This window comes from Gavia stellata, chromosome 8 (genome assembly GCF_030936135.1).
Source record: "Gavia stellata isolate bGavSte3 chromosome 8, bGavSte3.hap2, whole genome shotgun sequence".
Lineage (NCBI taxonomy): Eukaryota > Metazoa > Chordata > Aves > Gaviiformes > Gaviidae > Gavia > Gavia stellata.
The window spans coordinates 31,319,449-31,330,578 of record NC_082601.1 but is presented as its reverse complement, the minus strand read 5'-3'; the positions used below and the strand labels follow the sequence as shown (position 1 = coordinate 31,330,578).

Below are 11,130 nucleotides of genomic sequence, written 5' to 3'. Positions count from 1 at the left end.
GGGGGGGGGGGCGGACGACGACACACCAGAGGGCTACTTGCGTGTGACGGTAAATCACGAGGGCGTGGGAGGGCGGACGCGCTCACTCCCGGGGAGGGGGATCAGACGGGCACCCCCGGCCGCGGGGAAGGGGGAGCGCCCCGGTGCAGAGGACCGTTAGGTCCGCAGCGCAGGGCCGGCGGCTGGGAGCAGGCGGCCCCGGGGAAGCCCGGGGTCTTTTCCCTCTGTCCTCTCTGGTAGAGCGGGATGGTCCGTCCCGGGCGGGGCGGAGCGCAGCGCGGCCCTCCCCTCTTCCTCTCGCGTTGGTTCCGCTCCGAGAGCGTTCGCTGCCGCCAGCCTCGCTGCCCTCTGCTGCTCGCGCCCGTCTCCGCCCCGGGCCGCTCGGGCGTTTTCTCTCTGCCTTAAAGTCGGTGAGGAGACGGGCCTGGGCGGGGGGGGCGGCCGCCGTGCGCTGCCGGGGGGAGGCGGTGGGCGACGCGGCCGGATGGGGCCGGCTGCCGCCAGGCCGGGCCAGGCCGTACCGGCCGCGCCGCACTCGGCTGGAGGCGGGGGGGCTTGCTCTCCGTCTTCCGCCGCCCGCGCACGGGAGCGCGGCGGGAACAAAGCCGCCACCTCCGCGCTGTGCGGCGCGGGTGAGGGGCGCCGCCGCCGCAGCGGGGCTCCGCGCAGGTCTCGCCAACGCCCCGCCGCCGCCGCCTCCGCCTGAGCAGGCCCGGTGCGTGCCGGGTAGCCGGGGCGGGGGCCGGCGCCTCCGCGCTAGCGGCCCCGTGCCGCGGGGAAGATGGAGGCCGGGGAAGGGAAGGAGGAGCGGCGCCGTCGCGTGCCGCAGCTCCGCGCAGGGCGGGCCGGGAGCGGGGGGCCGGGCCGGGAGCGGTGCGGGCAGGCCCCGTCGTCGGTGTGCTGAGGTGCGTTTCTGCTTCCTTGCAGGGTGTCTTTTATGAATAATCAAAAGCCGCAGAAGCCGACGCTATCAGGCCAGCGTTTTAAAACGAGAAAAAGAGGTGAGCTAGCGGCAGCGCGGGCCGGCAGTGCCTGCTGCCGGTGCTGTCTGCGCGGCCTGCTCTGGGCCACGCACGTCGGTTTCTGTCAGTAAGCAGAGTGATGCCTTTACGCGCTTCTCATAAATCTTTTGAAGGAGACCACGCTAAGTACAAAGTCCTGAGGCTAACTCAGGGTGCTGGAATGTTCTCTGCGCTAATTAAAAATATTTGGCGGTAAGAATTGGCGGTGAATTCAGTATGATAACCTTGGCTTAAGAGGCGGTCATTCTAGAACCGTACGGAGTGTGTTTACCCTGAAAGCAGAAGTATCTAGTACCCGTGCTTTCAGGGGAACTCCAGCAGAGGCTTATTGCAGGTTAATACATACATCTGAGGAGCATCTAACCTAACAGAATTTCAGTGTTAGCCGCTGGATAAAAGCTGCGCTGTCCCATTAATGCTGTAAGAATACCCCATTTAAATTAAAAAAAAAAAAAGACCAACACCGCCACCTCAAACAAACAAAAAAAATCCCAAAGTGTGGGATGCACAAGTGCCTATCTCTGTATGTGCACAGTTACTCCCATAAGAAGAGCTGATGACTGAAGAGGTGTGATGAGTAATTTAGTATTTTAGTGGTTTTTTTAAAGCAGAAGTGTGGACAGCTCTTAGAGTTTCTCTTTTATTAATATACTAGCAGTGTTCCAGCTCAAACTGACAACACTAAGGATGCTGTACGTACTGAAATAGTAATTAAGTTGTACAGGATTACATTTTGACTTACAGAACCTATTTTAATATTAAAGTAAAAGTACCTTGAGAAACTGTTGAAGTGAGAGAGTTGGATTTAGTCTGTCTGGCAGATGCAATGCTAGCACTCCGGGGTTTTGTCTCTTTTTAAGCATTTAACCGTAGTTTGGCTTCCAAGCAACTGCGTGGTAACAATGAGCTTTGCGGATCTGTCCTGGAAAATAACTGATCCAGTATTTGCAGACTTCCACCCAACTGTTGCCAATGTGTTGATACTTGTATTGAATGTAAGGACACTAGTACCCCCCTTACAGAAAGGTTGCTAACAGGTGTAACAAAACTGGCTGAGCTGTTACGGACAACATTCGAAGTAGGATTCGCAGCCAAGTTCTGCTTCTTTGGAAGCTTTTCCTCTCATGGTTTGCATAATCTAAGGACAAACTGAGATGAGTAAAGCCTCTTCCATTTAAAGCTTTCTGTTAGTTACATGGGTGGATTTGTTGCGTATTGACTATGCCCTACTCATAGCGAAAACAAGGCTATGATCAACTGATGTATCTCAGATGTGAAGAATCATGTGTTCTGCTTCAACAACAACAACAAAGGATGCTAAATAGATCTGAATTATAGTCCATTGTTTCATGTTTATTTAAGAAATTAGCTCAGATTTCTACATTTCCCCCAGGCACTTGAGGAAAAACAATTGCTTCAGACTTAACTTAACTCCATATTAAGAGGAGGGGATGGTCTTCATAGCCAAAAAGCAAGTATTGTCAGTTAGCTCTAACATGATAATGGTGTGCAGCTTTTCAGTCAGAATATTTTGTCCAAAACAACCAGAGTCCCAGAGGGTTGAAATGGAACATAAATAATGGAGTCAAATATACAAAATTGTAGGGGCGCATATTAACAATTGCCTTGAAGCATGTAGCTAAGCCCCTCTTTTTGGAGGGAAAGAGTGATCTAACATGTGGGGGTAGAACGACCAAACTGAGAAGTCAGATAAGCTTTATTAGAGCCAACTAATGATCATCACAACTGTTCCTCTTAGTGAAAGTACTGTAAGAATTCAGTTAGAGGTAACTAAGGAATGTTTTAGCTTTTGATAGCCTTTCCCCCAGTCTTGACTGAATAGGGGAGTGAAAGCAGTAAAACTTCTTACTGCTATATTGGCTATTGAAATTCATTTTAGGCTACACTGTTAAGTCACTATTTGTGCTAGTTAACAACAGTTGTCTTGGAAGCCTGGAATGATCTCAGTTCTGTTTAACTTCAGGCTTGCCTGTGCATGTTTTGTTTTGGTTTTTTTAATAAGATTAAAATGACAAACATTAAAAACCAAACAGTTGTGTGTGGCAACTTCATTTCAATGCTTTGTCTTTACAGATGAAAAAGAGAGATTTGACCCTACTCAGTTCCAGGACTGTATTATTCAAGGTTTAACCGAAACTGGAACTGACTTGGAGGCAGTAGCAAAGTTTCTTGATGCTTCTGGTGCAAAACTTGACTATCGCCGCTATGCAGAAACGCTTTTTGACATCCTGGTGGCTGGTGGAATGCTGGGTAAGTCCCTTTGAAGAGGTTGCTGTCAGCCTTTGTTCACTTGACTCTACAAAAGCTCAGTTTTCTTTCAGTATAAAACTCTGCTAAAGAGCCCATTGAGTGTGTAGAACAGGGTTTAAGTTATCTGTGGTAAACTATCTGACCATCTTGGTGACTAACTGAGCAATCAGGTTACTATAGAAATACTCTGTATATATACCCCCCCACACTTTTGCTTGAGTCAATTTGCATTCTTCAAAGCATAGACTGTACAAACTTGGCTTAAAGGAAAATATATTGGACTTTTCTTATCCCAGGAGTGGATCTTGACTCTGTAGTCAAGTTCCCTCCGCTGATGTGAGAGGGATGAATGCTTGTTTCAGGTGTGTGGTCTGTGGTCGCAAGATTTTTCAGGTCGCAACGGAGTTGCCCTGAAAGATTCTGCTCCTGTTCTTTGTGCACCCCGCCCTGTTATTTTGGAAAGTAATATTGTTTACAGAAGAATGTGATGTGCTTAGTCTTGGAAATGCTATTACAAGTAGTTTGTTGCTGGCAATAGTGAGATTATGGGCTCTAGCAGATGTCAGGGACTGAGAAATGAGAGGGTGGTGGAGTCAGCAGAAAACACAGGGAGCTGAGGAAGTGAAATGTGATGATGAAAGATCTTGTAAACTCATGTGCACACTGTGTGTAAAGAGCAAAGAGCAGAACAGATGCGCACCAATCAGTAAGAAGTAGATGAAGCTAAATAAGGTTGAAAAGTAGTGGGGAGAAAAAAAAAGTGGTACTTCTAGATTTAGACTTTACGTTTCCTACTTGACCAAATACTGTTTAGTGAGAAGGGGTTCAGATAGCAGGGACCCATTTAAAATACAGGCTGTGAAGAGGACCCTTTATGTTTTCTGCCTAGACTGGAAAAGGTCTGTCTCAGATTTTAGCATTTGTTATGCAGTAGTTGGGGGGAAAGGACTTAAATGAGAAATTTGGCAGTTGCAGAAGATTTTCTGTAATGTAACAGAAATAGAATTCAAATGACCTAAATGTGTAAGGGGAGGAGAGGAAATACCTGATTCTGGGCCACAGTCAGGCTGTAGATGGCAGTTCTGCAGTGGGGTGGCTGGTTTGGGAGGATGCATCATCTGTTGTGTGTTCAGATGGTCTTCACACTGATACGGTAGAAATGTCAGGTGACTTGCTCAAACAAATGCTGAAAAGCAAGGCTTTCAAGATGGTTTATCTTCATTGAGCATGACTGCTTATTTCAGAGCTGTGTACTGGCACAGCGTTATGTAGATTGAAGTTATTGTGATGTTCCTTTTGGCAAGAGGCTCTTTTGCTGATGTTAAAAGAGCTGGTAGCATGACTAAGTAAACTTGTCTGCCACATGGAGCATCGCTGCTTTAAATTGTTAATGTACAAATTGTTACAGTCTGTGGGTTTACATTCAAGAGTCTTTACTACTGCATACTGTATTAGGAAATGTTCCTTCTAGGAATGAGGCTGAGAGGGAAGGGAAAAATGCATTGCTGCATTAATGGTGAAATAGGGGTCCCTTACCCAACTCCCTCTCTGTAACAAGTAACTAAGTAGACTAGCTTTGATCTTCAGTCAGACAAGGCCAAAATAAAGACTGTTGCCTTACCACCTTTTAATACGCTTTCCACTAATGCTTATCTCCATTCCTCAAGTCATGTTCCTGACTAATACATGCAAAAGGATCTTCCTTATATGTAGTATGGCATAGAAATCGGTGATGAAGTATTCTGGCACTGTTGAGTTGGTGACTTGAATTCACCCAAGTTAGTGAAGCAGCCTGGCTAGCAGTCAAATGCCTGTATTAAACTGAAGAGGAATGGTGAAGAAGCATCTTCTAATTAGCAGCTAAAAAGCTGAAGTGCCTTTCAAGACTGAAGTTTCAAGCTCATCTCTGGGGCACTGAATTTTGAACACGCATCTCTGCATGTTTCACCTCCTGTTGTGACTTACTCTGTTATTTAAAAGACACTTACTTACAAAGCAGCACTATTGCAGCAGACACTAAAAAGACACTTGCTAGGATTAAGCAGCTTTAGTGGCTTCGTTTAAGGGAAGAGGAGCTCATATGATCATGTTAACTTATATGTATGTAAACAAGATGTGTTGCCAATCCAGTTAGCAGTAGGGGGTCAGAATATTTTAAAATTGGTAGCTTAGATATGAACATTTAAGTTCCACCACAGCAGTGGAGCAGATGAAAATGTAGGGGTGTCTTCAGTGATCCAGTCATTCAGTTCATCACGAAAGGATAACGCGTTTCGCGTTATGTGTACTGGAATTCTTACTGTGGAGACGACTCAGTACTGGGAAGTAATACCGCTAATGCTGAAACCCTTCTTTAGCCCCAGGTGGTACCCTGGCAGATGACATGACGCGCACAAACGTCTGTGTATTTGCTGCACAGGAAGACCTAGAAACCATGCAAGCATTTGCTCAGGTTAGTTCTGAAATGAGTGCAATATAACTTAAACTGTTCAGTAGTTGAAATGTTTGTGTACTTGAAAGTTTGGGTAAAAAATAATGCATGGCTTTAAGAAGCTTGCTAGAAGAGGTAGAGCAGCACTGTTCTAAGCTAAAAGTGCTCTAAAGAGTTCAGACCAACTTTACTGAACTTGATTTTTTTAATTCTAATTAAATGATAGTTCAGAGCAAAAAGTAATACACTGTATCTTTTTAGGTGTTTAACAAGCTTATCAGGCGTTACAAGTACCTGGAGAAAGGCTTTGAAGATGAAGTCAAAAAGGTATGGAGTAGGTCCTTATCAGCAGACAAAAAAACCTTCAAATTCTGCCAGTTAATCACTCTATACAGAAGAGTTGTATCATACGATGGATTATTAAAATAGAACACTTAAGTTGTTAATAGAAGAACAGCTGGCTTGTATGACTAGTGGAGAAGACTACCAGTGAACTAGTGCTTCTGCTAGTTGAATAGCTTGATTGAAACAAAAGTGTCTAACATGGAGGCAGTAGCCAAACTTTAGTGAGAGATGGTAGTTTTATGGCAACTCTTACTTCTTACTTCCTCTTGCAGTTGCTGCTGTTCCTGAAAGGGTTCTCAGAGTCTGAGCGGAACAAACTGGCCATGTTGACGGGTATTCTGCTAGCCAACGGGACACTTAATGCATCAATTCTCAACAGTCTTTACAATGAGAACTTGGTTAAAGAAGGTAAGTGTTGCCCAACTCTTCCTTTAGGGAAGGATGGTGGGGGACAGAACCATGACAAGTAGGTAGAAATTGTGATGACAGTAGACCCTGGCAGCTCACTAGTTTCATCTGGGGATAGATTTACTACAGGATTAGCAAAGGTAAACATGCTGCCTCGCAACCTGGAAGGTCTTGCTCAGCTTGTGTGTAGGACTTCCCTGCATGACACTGGGAGCTGCTGTCACTAGTGTTGCCCAGCAAGGCAGTACTGTATTTTGGAGAGGGACCTTGCAGAATGCAGAAGGTGTGTCATATCTTTAGGCTTTTTCCTGAATTGCAGCAAGGAGAGTTGAGTTTAGTACAGGGAAGCCTTCCTGATGCTGAGTGGTGAGAAAAGGCCAACATGCCAGAGGCTGCGGTATCCTCAGGCAGAGGTACTGCAGACTGTACTAGAGCTGCCTCTGGGCACAGCTGCTGCTGCTTTGAGTAGGGGTCTGACAAACTAGGTGCCCTGTACTCTCAGGCCTTATGATTACCTTTTGTTTTGAATTTCAGTAATAGTGTTACTATTCCTGTTGTACAGGTGTTTCTGCAGCTTTTGCAGTCAAGCTGTTCAAATCATGGATAAATGAGAAAGATATTAATGCAGTGGCTGTCAGTCTTCGTAAAGTAAATATGGATAACAGGCTGATGGTGAGTACCACTGAAATTACTGATTTACTACTTAAGCCAGTTCAGTAAATAGCATTTACCAGCAAAGTACTCAACACGGATTTCTTTTGTGAAAGAGCTGTTGTAAACTTTGTTTTCAGGAACTCTTCCCAGCCAACAAACAAAGTGTTGAACACTTCTCCAAGTACTTCACTGAAGCAGGACTAAAAGAACTTTCCGAGTATGTTCGGAACCAGCAAACCATAGGAGCTCGGAAGGAGCTGCAGAAAGAACTTCAGGAGCAGATGTCACGGGGAGATCCATTCAAGGATGTAAGTATTTGTCTGTAGACAAGGTGTAGGTGCTTCCCCCCCCCCCCCCCCTTTCTTTTTTCTGTAGGAAGTTAGCTCAAATTAGCTGAAATACAATAGCATTTAATACTGATCTGAAGATATATGCCTAATGAAATACTGAACTGAACACCTAGCTCTCACTAATTAAAATTAGGACCAGGGTGTTCTGGTATTAGATTTGTAGTCTCTCCTTAATGTCCTGAATCCTGCTGTATGATCAAGGGGATTGTTTGTGGTTCTGAAAGCTTCCAGATTGCCTTTAGAACAGAAGTTTTAATTGAGCTTAGTGTCATATGTGGCCTGTGTGCTGACTCTTTTATTCTGACTGGCAGATAATCTTGTATGTGAAGGAGGAGATGAAGAAAAACAACATCTCGGAACAGACTGTGGTAGCCATCATCTGGTCAAGTGTAATGAGCACGGTGGAATGGAACAAAAAGGAGGAGCTGGTAGCAGAGCAAGCCATTAAGCACTTGAAGGTATTGTAACTTAAGTACGGACTTCTGCACCCGTTGGGTAGGGCTTGGGCTTCCCTCTGTCTCCAGCTCCCTTTTAAATGAGTTAAAACTGACAAACCCCCTAATGCAGAGACAGCATTAGACAGGGAATTTGTCCCCTTGTAACTGTGGTATTACAGTCCGGGTTACTGAGGCAAAAGCAGTATAACTTCTGCAGAATTACCCTGGGGTGGGGCGGGGGTTGCAAATTTCTAATCAGTGGCTGATGGAAACTGTGTGAAACCAGTGCAGTCAGGCGATAGATGTGAAGTGCTCCATGTGTGCCAATTTGTCATTTCTGTTACAGCAATACAGCCCTCTACTTGCTGCCTTTACTACCCAAGGTCAGTCAGAGCTGACTCTTCTGTTGAAGATTCAGGAGTATTGTTATGACAACATTCACTTCATGAAGGCCTTCCAGAAAATAGTGGTGCTCTTCTATAAAGGTAACTTCCGTGGGGTTGTGGGTTTGGGGGTTGTTTTTTGTTTGGTTGGGGTTTTTTAAAGCTTGTATTTGCAAAATGCTTCAGTCCTGATAAGACCTTTAGGAAGATCAGTGTTACAACATTGCAATTCATGAGCTGAAGAATTTTCTACCTTCTGTTCGCAAAGGTGGAGCAGTGAAATGCGAAGGTGAATGCGGCTGTCGTTGGCACATGGGGAAGTCTTCCTCTAGACAAGGATGCTGCCTGTACTAGGTTTTAAGAGTTGTGGTAGATCCAAGCTAAATTTAGGTTTTAAGGCTCTTTGGCCCTTTTAAGTTAGGGAAAGATACATGCTAGTGTATTCTTCTTAGTCCTCTTGTCTAAACACTCACTGTGAACAGCCAGAGATTGAGACCACAAAGGTGTTCCGGGGTGCTGTAGGCTCTCTTGTTACATGGCTGTTAAAAGGTATAACTGAAAAACATGCTGTGCATCTGTGGAAATGCCACAGGAACATAAACTTGTTGTTAAACTGAAGATTGTGTCGCGCTTGTAAAATTTAAAAAACAACTAAACACTTCCTGGGGTGTACTTGGGGACTTAAAGAAATTGCATCTGTTCTTATCAGTTGACTGAAGCTTTCCTTAGAGTGTGTCATCTCAGATAGCTATGAGACACTCAAGACTGTTAGTGGGCTGAAAGGGCAGCTCCTAGATGCAGTGCTCGGGAAACCCAGCAGCCAGTCTGAAATGCATGGTTCTCAGAATTTTAACATAGGAGGCACTCCTAGTGCAGGTATATGTTAATATATATACTATAATACATATATATATATATATATATATATATATGCAGCCATACCCAGGGAAGGAGTATGTATTATGATGCTTCTTGGGGAGGGAGCAAAGGCTGCCAGTCAGGGCTTCTCAAAGTTGGGATTCAGTGGTTTGTTGTGTTAACACTGCTGTTGCACATCTTGCAGCTGAAGTTCTGAGTGAAGAACCCATCCTGAAGTGGTATAAAGATGCACATCTTGCAAAAGGAAAGAGTGTTTTTCTGGAGCAGATGAAAAAGTTTGTTGAATGGCTCAAGAATGCTGAAGAAGGTAACCAGCAGCTTACCTCGCAAGTTCAGCTTGTTCATTTTGGGAACCTTAGTGCAATAATGCTTTGTTTGGGGGGGGGGGCGGGGGTGTTAATTGTCCCTCTGAGACTAGGTGTACCCCCCATACGGGCTAGAAAAGCTGGCCAGTGAAATCCATGTGGCTCCAATAGCAGCTGTTACATGGGATGCAAGGCAGTGGCTGAACGTGGGGCTGGGGGGGGCTGACCTGCAGGCAGCCTGTTGACAGGTCTCTCTGTTCCAGAGTCGGAGTCTGAAGCTGAAGAGGGTGACTGACCTGTGAAACTCTGTCCTCAGTAAAGCAAACAGGAGCTGTAGATAAGTGTCATGTCTCATGTGTCTTTCCAATTCTTACATCCTACCTCCCTATATCAAGCATGATATAAGGGCTCTCATGGCAATTTATTTTAACTGTTTTCTATAGTTACTGAAATACTGGGTTTAGTTTTTAAAACCATGTTTTAAGTAAGTAGCTTACAGGAGCTATTATAGATTTGACTCTAACCTGCATTTGTCCTTTCAGTTATATTCTACCTCCTGTATTTTATACTGTAAAATGTAATTTAAGGCCTTCCACAATGAAATCCATTTTACCCCTTGGGTTTTCTATCTATATTTGAGTAGACATGATATGGTGAATGAGATTTATGGCAGTTCTGTTTGCAAATTAAACTGTAAAAAGCCTCCAAAGTGAAGAGGCCATGGCTTGTGTGGTAACTCGGTGTGACCCATCAGTCTGTACCACTTGCTCCCAATAACCCCACTTGTAGGTGGTTGTCCATCTCCCCAGGGACTCTGTCCTCTCCTTACTCCACTTCCAGCATAAAGCAATCTGCTATTCCAGCTGTTGGGTGAGGTGGCTGCCCCACTCCTGGGAGCTCAGCATCCTACTGGAGAGCAGCAGTTCTGGTGAACAGTAACTATGGTGGGGTATGAAGAGTGGCATCCTGGAGCCTGCTGGCTGTCACAGCTGGTGGCCTGCATTTCCCAGGGGCAGCACAGCCTGAGGGGCTGCCTCATAGCTAAGCATCACTTCTGGGGGAGTCTTGCCACTTTGTCTCTCAGGGAAGAGAGAATGTTCTACAGACAGCTGCCTGACAGCTTTCCAGAGCCCTGGTCCTTGCTGCTAGCAGGGCGAGGCCAGGGAGCAGCCTGTGGGTGCTGCTCTGTAAATGCATGACTGCTGGAAGGCAAGGTGGACAAAACTCTACCCCCTCCCCCTGAAGTTTAGAGATTATTTTATGCTGGCAGTTGACATGTTAGACCAAACAGCTTATCTGCTCCCCAAAACTTTGAATTCTTAATGGAAATGCTCAGGACAGCTCATAATTCAAGAAAGAGTTGGTAGAAGAGTGATGTCTCCATGTTGTAAGCTAATAATGAGCATTAACTGAAATACTGGTAACCAGAGTACACATACTAAAATTAAAAAAAGAAAAAATAAGTGATCACAATGCAATCTGTTCACTACTACAGTGATCTTTGTAACTTTTTTAAACCAATAAAGGCCATCCTTACACTTAATGTCAAGGGCTGTCTCTGTTCTCTTACCCAGAAAGGAAGCATCAGTCACCCTAAAGCGTCTTTTGCTGTTCCAATGACAGTTGCATAAAACATAATTCAAGT

General features: G+C 45.2%; 1 protein-coding gene across 3 annotated transcripts; it reads left to right on the top strand.

Moving 5' to 3' along the window:
* The first annotated feature begins 327 nt into the window (after positions 1-327).
* BZW1 (basic leucine zipper and W2 domains 1) lies at positions 328-11,034 on the top strand. 3 transcript variants are annotated; one of them, XM_059820553.1, is made up of 12 exons: positions 328-406; positions 928-1,001; positions 3,117-3,293; positions 5,651-5,745; positions 5,986-6,051; positions 6,342-6,477; positions 7,040-7,149; positions 7,269-7,439; positions 7,793-7,939; positions 8,265-8,403; positions 9,365-9,487; positions 9,749-11,034. In XM_059820553.1, the coding sequence occupies exons 2-12, from the start codon at positions 938-940 to the stop codon at positions 9,778-9,780; spliced, it is 1,260 nt and encodes a 419-aa protein (XP_059676536.1). In that variant the 5' UTR covers positions 328-406; positions 928-937; the 3' UTR covers positions 9,781-11,034. The 3 variants fall into 3 exon arrangements, with proteins under 3 accessions (XP_059676536.1, XP_059676534.1, XP_059676535.1); XM_059820551.1 differs by having other exon boundaries at positions 372-410; XM_059820552.1 differs by lacking the exons at positions 328-406; positions 928-1,001 and having other exon boundaries at positions 3,182-3,293; positions 5,651-5,656.
* The last annotated feature ends 96 nt before the right edge of the window (positions 11,035-11,130 follow it).

Excerpts from the sequence above, each read along its gene's own strand:
- BZW1 (XM_059820553.1), top strand. The coding sequence starts at position 938 with ATGAATAATCAAAAGCCGCAGAAGCCGACGCTATCAGGCCAGCGTTTT. Across the intron at positions 6,478-7,039 it reads TGAGAACTTGGTTAAAGAAG|GTGTTTCTGCAGCTTTTGCA; the intron begins GTAAGTGTTGCC and ends CCTGTTGTACAG. Across the intron at positions 9,488-9,748 it reads GCTCAAGAATGCTGAAGAAG|AGTCGGAGTCTGAAGCTGAA; the intron begins GTAACCAGCAGC and ends TCTCTGTTCCAG.